Source organism: Dromiciops gliroides, chromosome 2 (assembly GCF_019393635.1).
Source record: "Dromiciops gliroides isolate mDroGli1 chromosome 2, mDroGli1.pri, whole genome shotgun sequence".
NCBI lineage: Eukaryota > Metazoa > Chordata > Mammalia > Microbiotheria > Microbiotheriidae > Dromiciops > Dromiciops gliroides.
The window spans coordinates 471,611,395-471,631,835 of record NC_057862.1 but is presented as its reverse complement, the minus strand read 5'-3'; the positions used below and the strand labels follow the sequence as shown (position 1 = coordinate 471,631,835).

General features: G+C 51.0%; 3 protein-coding genes across 5 annotated transcripts; 2 read left to right on the top strand and 1 right to left on the bottom strand.

The window, feature by feature from the left end:
• The first annotated feature begins 1,080 nt into the window (after positions 1-1,080).
• Positions 1,081-4,701, top strand: ZNF513 (zinc finger protein 513). 2 transcript variants are annotated; one of them, XM_043982633.1, is made up of 4 exons: positions 1,081-1,238; positions 1,589-1,777; positions 2,918-3,505; positions 3,617-4,701. In XM_043982633.1, exons 1-4 carry the CDS (start codon positions 1,199-1,201, stop codon positions 4,438-4,440), a joined length of 1,641 nt encoding a protein of 546 aa, XP_043838568.1. In that variant the 5' UTR covers positions 1,081-1,198; the 3' UTR covers positions 4,441-4,701. The 2 variants fall into 2 exon arrangements, with proteins under 2 accessions (XP_043838568.1, XP_043838569.1); XM_043982634.1 differs by lacking the exon at positions 1,081-1,238 and adding an exon at positions 2,234-2,301 and having other exon boundaries at positions 1,640-1,777.
• Positions 4,702-4,836: 135 nt separating this feature from the next.
• SNX17 (sorting nexin 17) lies at positions 4,837-10,744 on the bottom strand. Of its 2 annotated transcripts, XM_043982638.1 has the most exons (16): positions 10,546-10,610; positions 9,990-10,064; positions 9,722-9,833; positions 8,701-8,818; positions 8,046-8,110; positions 7,647-7,757; positions 7,457-7,547; positions 7,217-7,304; positions 6,930-6,999; positions 6,661-6,753; positions 6,337-6,540; positions 6,053-6,178; positions 5,759-5,836; positions 5,536-5,610; positions 5,411-5,452; positions 4,837-5,326 (listed from the first exon to the last, which is right to left on the bottom strand). In XM_043982638.1, exons 3-16 carry the CDS (start codon positions 9,770-9,772, stop codon positions 5,213-5,215), a joined length of 1,326 nt encoding a protein of 441 aa, XP_043838573.1. In that variant the 5' UTR covers positions 9,773-9,833; positions 9,990-10,064; positions 10,546-10,610; the 3' UTR covers positions 4,837-5,212. The 2 variants fall into 2 exon arrangements, with proteins under 2 accessions (XP_043838573.1, XP_043838572.1); XM_043982637.1 differs by lacking the exon at positions 9,722-9,833 and having other exon boundaries at positions 10,546-10,744.
• A 162-nt stretch (positions 10,745-10,906) lies between these two features.
• On the top strand, positions 10,907-16,027 carry EIF2B4 (eukaryotic translation initiation factor 2B subunit delta). The gene is made up of 13 exons (XM_043982636.1): positions 10,907-11,086; positions 11,449-11,492; positions 12,130-12,265; positions 12,454-12,660; positions 12,886-12,968; positions 13,141-13,232; positions 13,454-13,568; positions 13,769-13,845; positions 14,169-14,271; positions 14,517-14,644; positions 14,846-15,023; positions 15,433-15,613; positions 15,778-16,027. The coding sequence occupies exons 1-13, from the start codon at positions 11,062-11,064 to the stop codon at positions 15,975-15,977; spliced, it is 1,569 nt and encodes a 522-aa protein (XP_043838571.1). The 5' UTR covers positions 10,907-11,061; the 3' UTR covers positions 15,978-16,027.
• The last annotated feature ends 4,414 nt before the right edge of the window (positions 16,028-20,441 follow it).

Here is a 20,441-nt window from a genome sequence, read left to right as displayed (position 1 = left end):
TCCGCTCCTCTCCGGCCTACTCTCTTATGCAAGGTGCTGGCGAGGGGTGGGGGGGGAGAGCCCCCAGCCCCCGGGGCCCTGCCTGGTGAGGAGCTGGAGAGAGGGGTCACCTGAGGGTAGCAGGAATGAAGAGGGGCCGGGGCTACCGGGGCCGGACCTGGAAGAGGATTTTAGGACTGGGGTGGGGTGGGGGTGTGCAGGCAAGGATTAAGGGTGTCCAGATGCGTGCGGGCACAAAGGAAAAGGACACTTGTCGAGGAAATTTTAGTGAAAAGTACGAAGGACAGTAAAGTTATAAAGGGTCAAAACCCCAAACAAAAAGCCTGTCTGCCGCTAGTCGGGCTGGGCCGGCGGGATCCCGGGCGCGCGTCCCCCGTGCGTGGGTGAGGGCGAGCGGAGGACTGGAGGGCTCTAACTTACTCGGCCGGGGAAGTCCGCTGGGGTGGGGGTGGGGGGCGGGAGCGGGGGTAGTGAGCAGGAAGGAAGCCCGCGGGGAGCTCGAAACGAGGAGGGGAGAGCGCAGCGCTAGACCCTCAAGACTCGAGATACGCGAAAAGCGGGTTCCGTTTGGGCCGGGCGGAGATCAGGGCACGAGAGTACCAGGCTCTGCAGCGGACCGGACGGGAAGGTGGGAGTCTCGGGGAAGAAGGGAGAGAAAAGCCACGCCCACGCTCTGGAGGCTCGGGACTGCGGGAGCGGGGGGAGGGCAGTACCGGAGTTTCGCTACCCACCTTACCAGGACAGTTAAGCTCGCGGTAAGGGCGCCAGACACTTAAAGAAAGTGGGGGGGGGGGCGGAGAAGCACCGGAAGCCCGACTCCTGATTGGGTTTCGTGCCACCTCGTCACAATTACTTCCTGGTCGAGCAACTGAGCCACGGAAGTGGCTGCTTTTTCTGTTTCCTATGGACTACGAGTTCCGTGGGACTTTGCGGCAGCGGAAGCGGAAGCGAATACGGAGGTACCAGCTGGTCTCCGAAAGGAGGGGGGTTGGGGGGCTCCATGAATGGAAGCGGCGGCGGCGGCGGCGGGAGCGGCCTGAGCTGGGCGCCGGGGCCAGGGCCGGGGGCTGCCCGGGGCCCGCGCCGCTGCATGGGGGCGGCCCGCGGGCCCTGAGTGGGAGTGAGGGCGGGCCAAGGCGGGCAGGCAGGGGCGGGGCGGCCTCGGGGCCGGAGGCGCGTCGGGCTGGAGCCGGTCACGATGCCCCGAAGGAAGCAAAGCCACCCACAGCCCGTGAAATGTGAGGGGGTCAGGGGTCAGGGGGGAAGGAGCGCAGGGGCGGGGGGAGGGGAGTTGGGGCGGGGCGGGGGAGGGGTCAGTCGTGGGGTGGGGGAGGGGGGGACCTGGGGGGGACCCAGAGACTGGGGGGGAGGAGCGCAAGGCGAACCCCCGGATCCCGGTGTGTAGTGGGCAGTTCCAGGGTCCGGCAGAGCTCAGGCCTCCGCCCTCCCCAAGGAGCGGTCAGGGCACAGTGGCAGGCAGGGGCAGGTGCCCTTGCCTTGGGGGAAGGTGGGCATGCTCCCCTCTCTGCGCCCCCTTTCTCCCCCTCCCCCCGAAGGCAGAGCCGGCAAGCTTTGTGTCTCTCCGTAGTGGACACGGAAGACCCCTTGGAGGAGGGGCCGGGGGCCCTGGTGTTGGAGAGTGACTTGCTGCTAGGCCAGGATCTGGAGTTTGAGGAGGAGGAAGAGGAAGAGGAAGAGGAAGAGGAGGAGGAGGAGGAGGAGGAGGAAGGTGACGGCAGCAGTGATCAGCTCATGGGCTTCGAGAGGGACTCGGAAGGTGGGTTTAAGGGTTGCTCGGCTGTCTGCTCAGGGCATAGGGTTTAAGGGTCAGACCTCGGCTGACCCGAAATGGACACGTTTAGACAGGTTTAATCTCAGGGAAGTAGAAAAGGAAATCTTGTCCTGGTCGGCAACTGAATTAGGCCAGAATTTTTTTTTCCCAGTTGATCCACTACTTTGCAAGACCCTGACCATACTGTTAAGTCTGTCCATCTGTCTCTCCATCTATATAGTCTTGTAGCTTGCACCCCTGGTATCCAGCTCCGTGCTTGGGATGCTGGTGGCCTGAAAGCCTTATCCTAGTGATTGGCACTTTAAGTACCACTTTTCATCTGGTCACTTCTGACCACCAGACCTTTCTCATTTCAGATCTTCCATCTAGTTACTACACCTTCCTACCCTCTAACCATTATTTAATTTCTGCTTTTCTATTTTATAACTTTGCTTTTTATAGCTCTGCTTATTTCTCAGAGGTATTATGAAAATGAATGAGGGACTCTTCTAGTTCTGTGCACTTGGAAGGTGATATATTTCTCTTTTTCATTGCTGTTGTTATCGTCCTGAAACTTGCTTTAAGTTGTATACTAAGACTTGAAGGGCGGTAGAACTCAGATACAAACTCTGAACCTCGCTCATTATATTAATGATTCATCCTTCAGGTTGTGGTCCTTTATGACTCCTCCTAGATGCTTATCTTGAGCATATATATGTAGGCATCTAATCACATTGTGGATTTGTTTTCTCTATACATTTCCTCTTTTCTCTCTGGCATGGTTTAACTCACATTTGTGTCATAGTGTGGGAAGGATCAAACAGTGCTGTCATTTTAATCAACCCAGCTGTTGCTCAGAGCTCACAAGGCTGGTTTCTGCACCAAAAAGGGGGCTTCTCATTTACCCGCCAAATATTCACTGACACTGAACTTAATTTTCTAGAGAAAATTCAAAAGGTTACCATAGGATAGGAAGTAAAGGGATATCTTCCCTGTCCCCAGTAAGAACTAGATGAAATGAGTTATGTCAAGGGAAGAAAATGAAGGTGAGTTCTCCTGGATGATGAAATGGGAAAGTGAAAACTAGGAGGGGACAGGCCTGCCACGACCCACTTTTGACATCCCCTCCTGTGTCTGTCTTGCCAGGAGACTCTCTAGGGGCCCGGCCAGGGCTGCCCTATGGACTGAGTGACGACGAATCTGGGGGCGGCCGGGCGCTGAGCGCAGAGAGTGAGGTTGAGGAACCAGCCAGGGGCCAAGGGGAGGCTGGGGGTGAGAGGCCAGGCCCAGCTTGCCAGCTGTGTGGGGGGCCTGCTTGTGAAGGACCATGCTGTGGGGCAGGAGGACCAGGTGGGGGACCGCCACTCCCCCCACGGCTGCTGTACTCGTGCCGGCTTTGCGCCTTCGTGTCCCACTACTCTAGCCACTTGAAGCGGCACATGCAGACCCACAGTGGGGAAAAGCCATTCCGCTGTGGGCGATGCCCCTATGCCTCTGCCCAGCTTGTCAATCTGACACGCCACACCCGCACCCACACTGGTGAGAAGCCGTACCGCTGTCCCCATTGCCCCTTTGCCTGCAGCAGCCTGGGCAACCTGAGGCGCCATCAGCGCACCCACACAGGCCCCCCTGGCCCTCCCTGCCCGACCTGCGGCTTCCGGTGTTGTGCCCCAAGACCCCCCAGGCCTCCCAGCCCCACGGAGCAGGAGGGGGCGGTGCCCCATCGACCAGAAGGTAATGGGCCAGTAGGGAGGGTGGCTCAGGGACCAAGAAAGCTGGGACAGAAGGGTGAGCAGTCCTTCGATACCTGGAGTCACAGCCCACGTTCTGACCTTCTCCCCACAGATGCTGTGCTCCTTCCAGATTTGAGCCTCCATGTGCCGCCAGGTGGTGCCAGTTTCCTGCCAGACTGCGGGCAGCTGCGGGGAGAGGGGGAGGGGCTGAGAGGTACTGGACCAGAGCCACTGCCTGAGCTGCTGTTCCCTTGGGCCTGTCGAGGCTGTGGGCAAGAGTTGGAGGAAGGGGAAGGTGAGGGAGGCCGCCTGGGTGCCACCATGTGTGGGCGCTGCATGCGGGGAGAAGCTGGAGGGGGAGGCAGCGGGGGCCCCCGTGGTCCTGGAGATAAGGGCTTTGCCTGCAGTCTCTGCCCCTTCGCTACTCACTACCCCAACCACCTAGCCCGACACATGAAGACACACAGTGGTGAGAAGCCGTTCCGCTGTGCCCGCTGCCCCTATGCCTCGGCCCACCTGGACAACCTGAAGCGGCACCAGCGAGTGCACACGGGGGAGAAGCCCTACAAGTGCCCCCTCTGCCCTTATGCCTGTGGCAATCTGGCCAACCTCAAACGCCACGGTCGAATCCACTCGGGTGACAAGCCCTTCCGCTGCAGTCTCTGCAACTACAGCTGTAATCAGAGCATGAACCTGAAGCGCCACATGCTCAGGCACACAGGAGAGAAACCCTTCCGATGTGGGACCTGCGCTTATACCACGGGCCACTGGGACAACTACAAGCGCCATCAGAAGGTGCATGGCCATGGAGGTGCTGGAGGGCCTGCCTCAGAAGGGTGGGCACCACCGCACAGCACATCCTCTGCCCTCAGTCCCCATGGGCCTACGTCTCTGGGCACTCCCAGTGGGAGGGGACTCCACACGGATTCACCCTGAAACAGGGCCCCTTCCTGACACCGGACTCCAAATGGACCAGCTCCATACAGACTGAGGCTGAGGCCTGCCCCCTCCCCTCCCCCGCTGGCCAGGGGCTCCATAGACTGATCCAGACCCTTACATGGACCAGCCCAGAATCCCATGGAGGGGGCACCCTCAATGGACCAGGAGGCCTTGTCTTCAACACTCCTTGAGTGCAGTGGAGAGGGCCCTCTCCTCATCTCCTCTGTCAGCCTAGGGGCTGTTGAGGGAATGGCTGGGGGCCTGCTCAGCTCCCACCTCTTTATTTAACTTATTTCAGTGCTTTATAATAAAGGAAACACTAACGGAGCCATGTCTGCTGTGGTAGCAGAGCTGGGCACAGAGAGCTCCTCTGGGGGAGAAAGCAGGGCCAAGTGAGAGGGGAACGCCAGAGGCAGGCAGCGATCAGGCCGAGTTTAATGATGGGGCAGCAGGGCCAAACTATACACAGAGGCTCTTCCCAACCCCTGCCTCCCCCCCTCCCCTCCCAACAGGGATTAAAAGCAGCTCAGGGGCATGAGAGTCTCCATCCTCCAGACAGGTGTCCATTGTGCAAAAATACTAAATGCTAATTTGGCATTAGGAGCAGGGGCAGGGGTGGTTAGGAGGCCACTGGCCTGGGTAAGAAAGCCAGGGAGCTAGAGAAGAGGGTAGATGGGCCCCCAACCTGGGGGGCCCAGGCACAGGCACAGGGCAAGTTCCTGTACACTCCTCCACAGGAGCTGGAGGAGTCATCCAAGCAGCAGGGAGGTTACAGGTCCTCGTCCCCAATGCCTTCAAAGGCGTAATTGCCGTGGACGTCACTAGTGCTGGTGTCAGGGCTAGGGCTGCTGATCCCTCGAAGGCTCACGGCACTCAGCTTGCTCTGTAATAAGGATGAGGGGGAGATCAGAGGGCTGAAGATCCTCCAAAAAGAACAACTTCACCCACCCTGGAACTGGGGACTCACTGAGAGCTTGACCATTGACTCCCGGGTGGCATCAGGAGAATCCTGGGGGAAAAGGGAATAGAAATATTACTAAACAAGGGCAGCATTGGTTTAAGGCCCATAGCCAATGGGTTGGCAATACTCACCAGCAGTGGTGGGGACTTGACTGCTTGCTGACTGTCTGAGCGCCTCAGGGTCCCACCTGCTCGTCTGCGTAGCATCTGTGCACGAATAATAAATGTTTCAATTACTGAGACAGATGCATTGAGTGGATAGCAGGATGAAACCATACCAAACCCTTCCCATGAATCCCATGAAACACCTCACAAGGTAAGGAGGCATGAGAAGTCACAAATGTTCACCTCTCACCTTCCTGATGCTCCCCCCTGATTTTTTCACCATCAGTTCATCCACCATGGATTGCAAGCAGATGCTCATCATGATGGCCTAGGGACATGAACAGAACTTTAACTATGACAAAGGGATCACAAAATACCCAGGCCACCCTAAAAAAACCTGTGAAAGGTGAAACATGTTTAGGGATATAGACTTCCCAGACCCAGATGCACAAAAAAGATAATAAAAGGCCATGACATGAGAGAGCTGTGGCTAAGTAGGGGGAGGGGTGTGTGTGTACACCAAGACTGAAGACCAAGTCCACACCTGTGGGCTAGTGATGGTGACCCACTGCAGCCGATCCTTGCTCATGAGATATTCAAATGCTAGTTCCAGCCGAACCTCTCCCCGTCCTCGGCCTGGGCTGCTTGTGCTCCCACTTGGCAATGGCACCTGGTGGTGTGGAGGACAGAGCTAAGCTCACCTGGACCGTTTCCCTTCCCTCTCTTTTTTACCCATCTTATTTATTTTTCTATCAGACTCTCCAGTGAGATTATATATACATGAGTTAACCTTTAAGAAGTCCCTCATGTGTTTCAACCCCAACTCACAGAGGAAGTAACCCGCCAGCATCGCATTCGGGTGACCCGGAAGGAGCCCTCGCGAAGCTGCTGACCCGGCAGCCGGAGCTGAAGGCTGAGCTCACTGTTGCCTGCGCTCACTACCACAGGGCAACCCTTCTCTGGGAAGTCGGCCACACAAGGCTCAAACCGAAGATAGCCATAGTGCCTCAGGGTCTGGGCTAACCTGAGAAACTGAAAGGGAGCATGAGTACAATATACAGGGTCAGGCAAGGACTTCAAAGTAACTAAACTAGAGGGAGACACAGTGAAGAGAGGGGAGCATGCAGAGATAAGGGTGAGGGGCATCCGTACCTCCTTCTTGGAGACCTTCTCCTGCAGAGACTTGAGTTGTCGGTGCTGTTCCTTAGTGACCAGGATCCAGCCATGCTCAATGTCAGAAACTGTCTATAGATGGGACAAGAGTACAGATCGAGGAGAGAAGTATTATATGAGCCAGAGCCTTGGACCTAAACTGCCCTCTTCACAGGGGTCTCAGCTTATACCTCATTTCAAAGGGATCAGCATGGGAAAAACACAAAAGTGGAGCGTGAAGGCAATCTTCTTGGGCAATTTCAGTTTACCTGAGCATAAAGTAGATTCAGTCCAACCCGGTTCTCCATAACATCATCATCATAGGCAGAATCCCAATAACTGTGAAGCCAAGGGGGGAAAATGACAATGGGGCTAAAATGGCTATGATATAGCAAAAGAAATTCCAATAAGCTGCTGGAATGGGTTAGGTGACATAGGTAAAGGAAAAAGCTTGCCTATCACCCAGCTCTAAACCCCTTTCCTAGGTTGTTCTGTCCCTTACATGCCCTAACAACCCACACCTGAGGCCTCCCCAATGTACTAGGCCATCCCTGACCTCTTCCTAAGCACAATCTTATACTCTTGACTCCGTAGGCTGGTAACGGACACATAAGGCAGCTCAAACTCCTGCAACTTCCGCACAACTGTGGGAGAGATAAAAGGAAAACATGAGACTCATGAAGGGAGATCAGAAGAGAGGGAAAAGCTGAAACTATGCGACATTGTGGTCCTGTGAATCAGAGGGAAGTATTCAGGACTGGTCAGCATAAGGGATTGGCAGTGACTAGTGACTCACAGGAGAAGGCCCCATCCTCTTGCTCTCGAACGAGAAAGAGGCTGAAATAACCAATCAAGTCATCTGGAAGGTCCAACTTTGCAGCTACTGCCTGGGGAGAGAGACAAGTATAACAGCTGGTCACACACTCTCTAGTTCCCCATTATCCTCAAGGCAAGGCCAATGGTGAAGGAGCAGGCAGGTGTCTCACCTCTAGGACATCTTCAGTCTGGTCAGAAGTCAGAATAGTGACTAGCACCTTCTGCCCATTGCTCAGTAGCACCTCTAGGGATACCTCCTCTGTAGGGACCTGCTGCGTTTCCTAGACATAAATACATGACTACACAGCTTGGCAATGCTCAGACCCCCTGGGGGGGGGGTTGAGCCTTCACAAACTGTCACTGTACCTAGCTCCTCTAATTCCTTTCATTCTTTAGCCCCACAGAAAGATACAGGCTGCTTTAATCTCATCTGCATAGCACAGACCATTACCCAGAAACATGGGATCAGAATCCGTATTTAGTCTTGACTGCCCTCTGCTACCCTCCTAAAAACTTGTCTTCTAGCTCACACTCTTTCCCACGTATCTCAGTCCCAATCAATTCCTCACCTGTTGTGCCCGCCGAAGGAAACTGTTAAAAGTCTCACTGCTTCCAAGCAATGGATCTTGTCGCACTGTAACGGGGGTAGAGAAAGTTATAACTACGTATCAGTTGTTTAGATTCCCACAACCCTTGGCTACCCCAGTTCAGTTCCTGATTGGCCCCACCCCTGGTTCCATATCCTGGACTGATGTTAATTAACCTAACTTCTCCAGCTGGCCTCACCTCACTCACTCACTCCTTGCATAAATTCTTCACCTGCCCCACCCTTGGCTGGTCCTGCCATCTAGTTAGGTCCAATCTACAGAGCTAAGGAAATAATAGTAGAGTTAATCTAAAGCAGGTAAGAAACAAATTCAAGCTCTCCCCTCCCTGGCTCCCAGTTTATATCAATCACCACTTAATGTTATTTAAGTATTTCTTTAAAATGTTAATGAGAAAATGATTTCTGTCTACATAGCACTTTTGTACAGCTAAGGCATTAGTCACTTCAGCTCAAGAATTTTTCTCTTTGGTTCTGCATACCACAGCAAACAAGTGACTTTAGGGACTTAGAAATGAATTAGAAACCTTCCAAACAACCAGCCCCATGCGGCCATCCTGCTCTAGCTGTTTCTCATCTTTCTCCAACCAGTCAGTCTAACATTTCTTCTCACAACTCACCAGCCTGCATGTATTTCTCTAGCTGCTCCCTTCGCTGTTCCACCTCAGCTGGGGTCAGAGTAAAAAGCTTCTTTGGGGGAAATGTGGGGAGAACATTAGCCCCATACTCCTTCCGAAGCTGTTGGGAGAAAAAAGGGCAAGTCCACAAAGAAGTGAAGGGATGCAATTAAAGAGAGTCTCCGCTGGGCTTGTTAATCAATCAGATTCAATTCTCCATGCTTCAATTCTCTAGTCCCTTGTTCCCCACATAAAAAAAAAAAAGCCTGACTACTTGGAGAAGAAACCTTTCTCTCTGCAGAAGAGCACATCTCAAGAGCATCAGGTCTGCCTCATAATAGACAAGTCAGCCCTTCAAAATGAAACTGGATGGGGCCACCAGGGGGCGCAGTGGATAGAGCACCGGCCCTGGAGTCAAGAGGACCTGACTTCAAATCGGGCCTCAGACACTTGACACTTACTAGCTGTGTGACCCTGGGCAAGTCACTTAACCCGAACTGCCCAGCCCCCACCCCCAAGTGCCCAATTTTGAGCCCAAGGAATTTGGTTTCAATCCTTGCAGTGGATAGCTGTGCATCACTGGGCAAGTCTCTTAACCGCTGTTTGCCTCAGTTTCCTCATCTGTAAAATAGGAATAATAATAGCACCTACCTCCCAGAGCTGTTGTGAAGATCAAATGAGAGAATAACTGTAAAGCTTAGCACAGTGCCTGGCACATAGTAGGCGTTTCAGAAATGTTAGCTATCCTTATTTTTATTGTTATTACTATCTATGTGCCGTAAGTCACATATGTAAGTCACAACCTCCCTGGGTTATAGTCTTTTCTATAAAAGGAAGTTGTTAGAGTGAATGACCAGTATGGTAGCTTTATCTCTAAACTCTATAATCCAGTTATTTTCAGTTTTGAGGCACAGTTGATCAGACAGCACACTAAATCATCTCATGAATGGTAATGAATATTTTTTTGAAGTTGGAAAAAGTGTGGATGATTAATGGAAGTGAGCTTTAAGCTGCAATTTGTAACCTGGGAAGAATGAAGCCTGGTTGTCAGGAGGTGAACATTTTTTCTACACATGGGCTGAGGCAGGAGAATGAAGATCGAGTATGACGGGGGAAGAGGAACCAGGAAAGCTCAACTAGGAAAGAAAGGAAGGTGTGGGCTGGAGGTTAGAATCGAACGGCCTGGCCAGTGCCCGCAGCCGCGAAGCATGCCCATTAAAAAGCAGAGGGGTGGGTAACGTAGAGATACTGCCACAGCAGCGGGCCAGGGAAGTACAAGTGTGAAGTCCCACCTGCTCGTGCAGACCCAGGAGCTGGCTGTAGCGCACCCGGCAGTGCAGGACTCCATTCACGTGGATGTTGTAGGCCTGCAGAGACAGAGGCAGGTGCCCGCCCTGAGAGACCAACGCCGACCCGGCTTCCCCGGCACCACGCCCTGGCAGACCCTTCCCCCTGGGGGGCCGGGTCACCCGCGGGCGAAAAGCCGAAATGCACTCCGACCCCCAGCCCCACAGGTCCCGAGACAGGACGGGAGACTGCGTGCGCCGTGGGAGTAAAGATCGCGCAGGAGGAGGCGGCGACCCCACCGGGAGGAAGAAGGCCGTGTCAGCTGATGGACTGCCTGACCACAGTCCACTCGGGCGAGGCTGCCTGAACCCGCGGGGCGCCCGACGGAAGCCGCGATGGGACGCGCCAACCCCCTCCCCCCACCCCCCCGGCTAAGGACGGCGGCCGAGAGGACAGGGGGCCTCCCGCCCCGCGGAGGAAGGGGGGCTCTGGGTACCACAGTGACCGAAGGGCTGGGCCCGTTACTCCTCGCCAACCCTGCCCCGCCCCTCCTCTCCTCACCACGTAGTTGGAGCCGCCGCTGTCCCCGCTGCGGGACTCGGTCTCGGGGATGGAGAAGTGCATCTTCCCGGCTGTGAAGCCCAGCCGGGCTCCAGACTCCTACTACCGTTGCTTCTCCGCTCGTCTCCGGCGCTCAGCGCGCCCCCGCCGCCACACTCGCCATTTTGGGGGCTGAGGGGGACGCGGGGAGGGGGAATGGAGTAAGGCGGCGCCAGATGCATGCCGGGAATCGTAGTCTGCGAATGCTCGTGATGCACGATGGGACCGAGGCTCAGAAGGCAAGTATTTCGATGCCTGACGGGAATTGTAGTCAGTGATTGGTCGCGGTGCCTGCTGGACTCGGATATCCGTCGGTAAGGGCTTCAGTGTGTGTTGGGAGTTGTAGTTGCCCTGAGCCGTGTGCTGTTCCTAACTCTGGCTGGGCGGGCGCTGTGACCTCAGGGCCGAGTGGGGTCTAGGGAATTAGGGTCGGTAAGCTCCTGGCCGCCTGGGGCCGGGGCGGAATCCGGACTGCGGATGGCCGCGGTGGCGGTTCTGGAGGGTGAGCTTGACGGGGAAGTGTGTGTGTGGTGGGGGAAGGGGAGCGTTCACTGTCTGGCCCGGCCGGGTGGCCTGGGCTGGGGGCATCGGAGCCCAGCCCTGGCCTTTGATCCGCCTGCGCATCCCTTCGCGTCGCGTCCCCACGCCGGCGAACCGCGTTCGTCCCTCCCTCTCTGCCTGCATCCAACCTGCTCACCGCCCCCCCCCCCCACACACACACACACTCTCCCACCGCAGACCGGCTCCAGGTCCCGGGTAACCCCATGCGGCCCCTGCCGCCTGCAGCCCCCGACCCTGGGCAGCGTCCCTCGCTGGCCCGGCTTGGCCCCCTACCCTCACTGTGCGCTCTTTTTTCGGATTCAGGAGCAGTGTCCACGATGACAGCCCAGCCGCCCGGCAAGCCCGGGGTAAGTCCACTGGGAGGTTCGGGGCGCGTCCTGGGCCCGGGAGTCAGAAGACTTGGATTCGAATTCCTCCTCTGGGTGACTCGGCCCAGGTCACCTAAGCTCTTCTGATCTCTAGGTTCACGAATGCTGGGCTTTTGGGGGGTCGTGGCAGACTGGTGGACACTTCCTCAGAACGGTTTTAAGTAATTGAAAGAAATTCTAAGTTTCAGTTAGAGGTTAATGTAAATAAATCCATTTTCCCATCCAAGTTTGCTGGATCCCCGGAAATCTATCGATTGGTCCTAGGTTAAGAATCCCTGGACTAGATGGTATCACGGGTCTTTTTCAGCTCTCAGCCTGTGGTCTTATGATGTCTCTTCTTTCTGAACCTGTTTCCCCATCTGTCAAATGAGTTTAGACTAAATCTGTAAGGTTCCTTCCAGCTTTAAAATGCTGGGATCCTTTCTTGACCCTAGTAGAGAGGTCACCGTGGGACTCTGATTTATGGTGGGTAAGGGGATGGGAATCAGAGGGTTGGATTATTACAATCCAACCATATCTACCTCCTGGGAACCTCATGGGTAGGTAGGAATGATTATCAAAGGGATGGGAAAGGCTGGGTGTAAAGGGAGAGGGAGCATTTAATTCTGTGTCTCAGGCTGGCGGTAGGGAAATGTCCCAAGAAGAGAAACTGCAGCTTCGGAAGGAGAAAAAGCAGCAGAAGAAGAAGCGGAAGGAAGAAAAAGGATCAGAACCAGACTCTGGTCTCACTGTATCCCCTGGCCAATGTCAAGGTAGGCACAGTCTGAGACTAGTGGGAAAGTACATTTCGAGCTAGAAAGAGGAATGAGAATGGGGAGGAGGCCTAGGGAGAAAGTTGCACCAAGACACCAAGCGAGAAGAGAATCTGGAATGAAGGAAGACTGGGGAGGGATTATTTCAGTTGCCCTGTTCTTGAGTGTTTTCTCTTTTCTGGTTCCAGCGGGCCCACCAAAAGAGGTTTCAGGCCCTGGTGGTCAGTTAGGATCCTCAGGGGAGAAAATTCCAGGTGGCCGGAGTAAAGCAGAGCTTCGAGCTGAGCGTAGAGCAAAGCAAGAAGCTGAGCGGGCCCTGAAGCAGGGACGAAAGGGGGAGCCCCCAGGATCATCTGCTCAGTCCCGCCCTAATACAACTGGAGAAACCCCCTTAGGTATTTTTCATTATCTTGAGTGTTTCTGCTTCTCCCTTTCCTCTTGCTGCCCACCGACATCCTAGACTTCCTAGGAATAGAATAGCCCTTTACCATTTTTCCCCATAGCACCCTTTGTGTTGGTGTGTTCCTTTTCTTGATAATTTTTGTGTACTAGGCGCAAGCCCCCTAATGCTAAACACTTGTGTATCCTAAAAACAAACAAAAACCTTGCTTCTCCTGCAGGAGCAAAACATCTTCCAGAACATGTTCAGGTGGATGAGAGCATGGCTTTGAGGAGACTTGTTAAGAAACCAGAGCGGCAGCAGGTAAGGATTATAATTTGAGAAGCCAGGGATGTTGTCCTAGATAGCAGGGGCTGGGTCAGAGGATGATCAGGTGCAGGGAGATCTTCATTTCACACCTTTTCCCCAACAGGATTTCCTCCATTGCTCTGAATGATTTGTGAATCTCCTTTTGGGGCATTATTATTTTTTCCAGGTACCTTCTCGAAAGGATTATGGCTCCAAAGTCAGCCTCTTTTCCCACCTGCACCAGTACAGCCGCCGTATTCCTCTAACCCAGCATATGAGGTAGGTGTTCTGAGAAACCATCAGAACTCTAAACAAAAGGAGTCAGAGCAGCTTAATTTTAAGTGGCTAAAAATTCTGGGTGGAAGTGAAAGGATCTGGGGTTTGGGGGAGGGAGACTTATGGGGAGAAGCACAGAGAAAAAGAAGTCAGTCCTATAAGGCAGAAATTGGAGGGTTTTCTAAGACTCCCCTGCAAAGTGTATGACACCCCCATCCTCTCAGCATCCCATCCTCTGTGATCCACCCAGCTGTGGTGCGACTTGGCCTGCAGTACTCCCAGGGCTTAATCAGTGGCTCCAATGCCAGATGCATCGCCCTACTTCGTGCCTTCCAGCAGGTATGCCCCATTTGTCTTCATCCTTAGACATCTCCCCTTCTCACAATGGCTCATATTCATCTCTTACCATCTCAGGGTGGGAGGGGGAATGACCCCACCATAGCTACCATAACACTTACTCAGAGAGACTCAAGTATCTCTCTAGGGCTCCCCATTTCTCAAGTCCCTTCACTTCCTCTATGGCCTTATGTTCTCTCCAGGTGATTCAGGACTACACTACACCTCCTAATGAAGAACTCTCCAGAGATCTGGTTAATAAGCTCAAACCCTATATCAGGTGAAGACCCACAGCATCAGTTCACTGCTATTCCTGCCCTACTTCCTGCCATTTTTTACTCTACTTTCCTTTTCCCTCTTTATCTTTCTTCTTGGCTCCAACTTGTTCCTCCTCCTCTGGGTTCTAGTCCCTTTCTCAGCCAGAATGTCCATGGTCTTTCTCCCTGCTCTCACCACCCCCTAGCCCAGCACTCATTTCAGCCATCTTTTGTCTACTTGCCTTTTTGATGGCTCTCATTCTTTTTGCCTTTCTCTCTCTATCCTTCTGCCTCCCTGATCTGGGCCTTCCCCTCCCACTGATCTGTGACCTCTGTGTTCCTCTAGCTTCTTGACTCAGTGTCGTCCACTCTCAGCCAGCATGTATAACGCCATCAAGTTCCTTACAAAAGAGATCACAGCTGTGAGCAGCAGCCAGCGAGAGGAGGAGGTGACAACTAGGTTATGGGGTTTAGGGGGTGGGGGTGGGGGCTGATGAGGGCTGGCATCTTACAACTAAGGATTTCCAGAGAGAATCATCAGAGGTCACTTTGTTCCTAACCAAGGGATTAGGCTTATGTTCCTGAAACCCTCTGTGCTTCCTTTGAGTCCATTCTTACCTCCAAGAACAACGTAACATTCCAAAGATGACAGTGTGTGCGTTCTTACCTCCTCAACCTTTTGCCCTCTGATTAGGCAAAGTCAGAACTCCGAGCAGCCATGGACCGGTATGTACAAGAGAAGATTGTGTTGGCAGCTCGGGCAATCTCCCGATCAGCCTATGAGAAGATCAGTAATGGCGATGTGATTATGGTGTATGGATGGTAAGGGCCAAATCAGGTGATAAGGAGGGGGAACCATGTAGCCGGATAATTTGTAAGGTGCTGATATGCACTGGGGAAAGGCTGATCTTTTGCCCATTGTGGTTGTTCATTAAAAAAAAAATGTTAACTCTAACTGGGATTTTATAAGAGCTGACCCTAGCATAATAACATTTGTAGATGAATTCTTTCCCCCTACTCCAGTTCATCCCTAGTCTCCTTTATTCTTCGGGAAGCTTGGGCTAGCGGCCGCCAGTTTCGGGTGGTAGTGGTGGACAGCCGACCACGGCTTGAGGGACGGCGTACTCTGCATTGTCTGGTCCGTGCTGGGGTCCCTGCCTCCTACTTGATGATTCCTGCAGCTTCCTATGTGCTCCCCGAGGTGAGGGCAGGGCTGGGTGGTAGAATAGATTCTTGGTCACTACCTACCAATCCATGTAACCTCCCCAGGTGACCATTCAAGATGGTGGATAGGAGCTATACAGGAAATGACTTTAGTAGGGCTTCTGTGGTCCTAGTAAGGCAATTGGTAACAAAAATGAATAAGTACATGCCACAATGTAGTCAGCTATTGGAATAGCATCACATGAAAGCAGTAGCAACTAAGAAGGAGCATCCCCCAATGAAAATAGCAGAATTTATTATTGCTTTCTGGTGTTAGTGGGTCAAGGATGGCACAATTTTCACATTGGAAGACTTATCATTGAGACTTGTTTATTATTGCCTTAGCATTGCTGTCCTGGGGAATAGTTGGGAACCTCATTCTTCACTGACGATTTTTCCTACTTCAGGTGTCTAAGGTGCTGTTAGGGGCTCATGCACTCTTGGCCAATGGATCTGTGATGTCACGGGTTGGAACAGCACAGCTAGCCCTGGTGGCTCGTGCTTATAATGTACCTGTTTTGGTCTGCTGTGAGACCTACAAGTTCTGCGAGCGTGTACAAACTGATGCCTTTGTCTCAAATGAGCTTGGTAAGAGGGAAGAGCCCAAAAGATTCCATGGGGGGGGGGGGGGGCACAGACTGGTTGATAAAGCGGAAAAAGCATGAAGGGAGGATTAAGATTGACAACTTGTTTTCCAGAGGGGTCCAGTTGGAAATGTTCTGTAAGGTCTGATAACACTCCCTCTCACACAGATGATCCTGATGATCTGCTTTGTGAACGAGGAGACTCTGTGGCATTGGATAACTGGCAGAAACACCGGTCTCTGCGTCTGCTGAATCTGGTGTATGATGTAACGCCTCCGGAATTGGTGGACCTAGTGATCACTGAGCTGGGAATGATTCCTTGCAGTTCTGTGCCTGTCGTCTTACGAGTCAAGAGTGGTGACCAGTGAGGTGTGGAATGGCCAGGGCTAATAAATGAGATCCTTTTCCCCACTAGCAACTCTGCCTCCTCTCTATTTCCTCTGTGACCTTCACAGCCATTTGTATTGGGCTTTTTTTTGGACCATTTTAAGTGCCTCTTAGGTACCAGTCACAAGTCTGTCCTTGAAGGTGAAGGGGAAAGTCTGTTTTTGTATCAGAAACCATTAAAATCAAGCTGGGTCATGGTCACAGCTTGTCAGATCAGCTTTTTGGGCAATGATGTAGGAGGTGAATCTTGAGCTCCTCCTTCCTGCTTAACCTTCAGTCTATGTTTGCTTAACCCACATTCTGACCCCTCAGCTACTCCAGCTTTGGTCAGCCTTAAAGTTACTTCCAATGGACACATTAAGTAATCACAGCCTTGAGAGCATTGCATGGGGTGTATTGGGAGATGTGCTTGTCTGAGAGTCAAGGGAACTGGTTTTCACTCCTGCCTCTGTCCCTTACTCTCTGGGTGGACCCTAGGTGAATCACAGCCTCCCTGATTCCTTTTCCCTAAAAGTAAAATTGAGGCCAATAATATTGGTCATACTTAATTCATAGGCTTATTAAGACCATATAACATAGAATGTATCTGGAGAGCTCTGTAACCATCTGGAAAATAACTTGCTCTTCTTATTATTATCCCCACCCCTTATGGGGATAACGTGCTTTTAGTTTTATGTTGGGCTTCTCTGCTCAGTGGCTTAATATTTTTATTACGTGGAAATACTTAGGGGTCACATGGACCTCAGGCACACTCTTCCAGTTAAGGGCAGTGCATATCAGTAACTGGGCTAAAAGCCAACAAAAACATGGGATGCTAGTAGTCCCAATATCACTGGAGTTATCCTAGAAACAATTCAGAAAAGTCTTGAATTTCAAGTACCACAGGCTGTTTTCCTAAAGGGAATTGAAAATAGTAGGGAACCACCTCCCCTAAATCCAGCTCTAACACCAATTTTCTTTCAGGGAAAAAAAGTATTTGTAAGGAGTTATTAAAAGGGATGATCGGGGTGGCTAGGTGGCGTAGTGGATAAAGCACCGGCCCTGGAGTCAAGAGTACCTGAGTTCAAATCCGGCCTCAGACACTTAACACTAGCTGTGTGGCCCTGGGCAAGTCACTTAACCCCAATTGCCTCACTAAAAAAAAAAAAAAGTCTAAAAAGGGATGATCCTTTGTCAACCAACATGCATTTATTTAATACCCACTTTATACCTGGTACTGTGTTGTGTTGGGGATACAGGGACAAAAAAGAAACAGTCTCTGCCCTGATAGAGCTCATATTCTTTGGGGAGAGAACATATGCATATAAAAACATACAAAATAAATACAAGGTTATTTTTCAGATGCTGGCCCTAGTAGCTGCTGGGGATTGGGAATAGCTTCATGTCAGAGATGAGCTTTGACAGAAATTAGGGATTCAGAGGCAGAGGTGAAGAGAGGGGCTATGTTTGATGTAAGGGACAGCCTGTATAATGGGATTGAGGAGGGAGGGGGAGTGGCATGAGGGAAAGCAGTAAATCTCATTTTACCAAGTTTGTGTTGCCTCTGTGAGGCTGGGTCGTGTGTAAGGCTGAAAGGAGCCATGGTTCGGAAGGTCTCAAATGCCAGGTGGAGGAATTGGGATTTTGTCCTATAGGAAGCAGAGTCAATGAAGGCTTCTGAACAGGGAAACTCGACTGAGGTTAGGGGCCTGTTATGATTGTCTATGTACAGGGAGAAAGGGCTTGAATGATAATGACCAGGATTCGGCAAATGACTGGGTTGAGAGGAATTGGCTAAGAGTCAGGAATCTGGGGGACTGGATGGATGGGTTGCTCTCAGCAGAGAGCACCAAGGAAGTTTGGAGGCAGGGCAGGTTTAGGGGGAAGAGGAGTTTGGGAGAATTTGAGTTGGGAGGTCGTGACTTAGGAGAGGCTGTTGGAGTTCAGAAGGGAAAGAGGAGGGCTGCTTATCTGGGTTCTAGAGAAACATGCATAGAAATGAAGACTCAGCTCATGAGATAGAAGCACAGAGGGAACTTTCTATTTATTTATGACCTGCCTCGGGCATATTTATAGCACCACTTTTTTTTTTTTTTTTAGTGAGGCAATTGGGGTTAAGTGACTTGCCCAGGGTCACACAGCTAGTAAGTGTTAAGTGTCTGAGGCCAGATTTGAACTCAGGTACTCCTGACTCCAGGGCCAGTGCTCTCCACTGCACCACCTAGCTGCCCCAATATAGCACCACTTTTGAAATGGTATTGAAGAATTGGAAATAAAGTAGACATCAACTGGGGAATGGGTAGACACATTGTGGTACATGAATGTAATGGAATGTTACTGTGCTATGAGGAACAACAAATAGGATGAATACAGAGAATAGTGGAAAGACATGAGCTGCTATTGAGTGAGAGCCAAAGAAACAACATAACCAATGACTGCAACAATGTAAATGAAAGAACCACTAGAGAATAATCAAAAGTGAATGTTGCAAGAGCGCCAAGAACAAGCATGGTCCCAAAGAAGAGTTTTGTTAGATGACTCCTAGACCTTAATCCTTAGCAGAGGTGGGAGGTTCATGGGTGTGAATCATTGCAAATATTTTCAGACCTTTTTTTTGACGGATTGATCAATTTTGGTGATTGTTTTTCCTCTTTTTCTTTAAAAAATGTTCTTTCTGGAGCAGTTAGGTGGTGCAGTGGATAATCCGGCCCTGGATTCAGGAGGACCTGAATTCAAATGTGACCTCAGACACATGACATTTACTAGCTGTGTGACCTGGGCAAGTCATTTAACCCTCATTGCCCTGCAAAAAAAAAATGTTCTTTCCTATATGGGATGGCTCTCAGTGAGAGGAGATGGGGAGGAATACAGGGTAAAATGTATACTATGTAAAAGAAAAGTTATAAATAAAAATTTATTTTAAAGAAATCACCCAGGGTGAGAATGTAGAGATGGCTCAGGACAGTTGGAGAACCAAGAACCTTGTCACCTCTGTTTAGAGACAGAATCCAAGCCAGTAAAGGGCATTTAGAGTAGTCTGATGGCTAAAGACAGACACCTAACAGGGCTGTGTCACCAATGCCACAGTCGCCAGGGAGGAGATTGCATTTTGGAGGAAGGTGTGGTCGGTATTAAAAGCTGCAGAAAATCCAGCCAAGGCAGATGCCCCTATTCATTTCACAAGCCCTTGCTTATTGACACCCTATTCAAATTTTGTCTTTACTTTTAGTTGCACTTCTGAGTTTTCTTGTGCCTTCTTAGAATCTCTCAGTAGATCTCAACAGATCAGAGACTGAAAGCCCTTGAATTAGCAAAAAGTATCTGTGCTCATTTGGCTCAGGCATCAGTCCTTATTGCCATGGCAAAAGCTTGGAAAAGAGAAGCTGGAGGAATGGGCACAACTCAAAGAAAGCCAGAAAGGTGTTGGTTTTCCTATGTGCCTTATCTCATGTCAGAGGTATAGTCATAGCAAAGCAGCTTCCTAGTAGTAAGACTTGAGATAAGTCTGAGTGAAGGCCTCAGTCAAAAGAAAACTGGGTAAATCCAGAAGTGAAACGAGATAACTACAAAAGTCAGATTACAGGAGAGTGAAAAGGTCAGGAGTCTAGTTATAGGCAGAAGAGATTCTGTCATAGATATCAGAAGCAATGGTTTCATAAATTTACCTTTAGCTCTGCTGCAATTTCTTTCTGTAGAGCCAAGGTCCCTCCCTTTTTCTCTCTAACTAAATGCTACAGGTAGGATCATTCTGAGCTGCCTCTGACATCATTGACTCTAGTGGTCAACAGCTGGAGCAGACAGGCTTTGAGATACATAAAGAGGTAATTACAATGCCGTGGTAGCTTGTTCCTTTCATTCTTTCCCTTTCTGGTGGCAAATTCTCTCTAACTTCTAATATCTTATTTCATTAATTCTCAAACTATTTGGTCTCAGGACCTCTTTGCACTCAAAAATTATTAAGGCCAGTTGGAGAATGGATAAATAAATTATAGTACATGAATGTAATGGAACACCACTGTGGCATAAGAAATTGTATATATGATGAATACAGAGAAGCCTGGAAAGATTTACATGAACTGATGCAGAGTGAAGCAGGGCCAAGAAAACAATATACACAGTAACTACATTGTAAATGGAAAGAACAACCATACTCCAAAAAATCAAAAGTGAATGTAAAGGCCAGCTAGGTGGCACAGTGGATAAAACGCTGGCCCTGGATTTAGGAGGACCTGAGTTCAAATCTGACCCCAGACACTTGACACTTACTAGCTGTGTGACCCTGGGCAAGTCACTTAACCCTCATTGCCCTGCCAAAAAAATAAAAAAGTGAATGTAACAATAATAAAGATCAAGCAGGACTTAGATATAAAAACACCCCAAACCCACTCCTTCATGGAGGTGGGAGGTCCACAGGTATTACATATTGTATATGATTTTGAGCTTTTTCAATCTATTAGTCAATTATG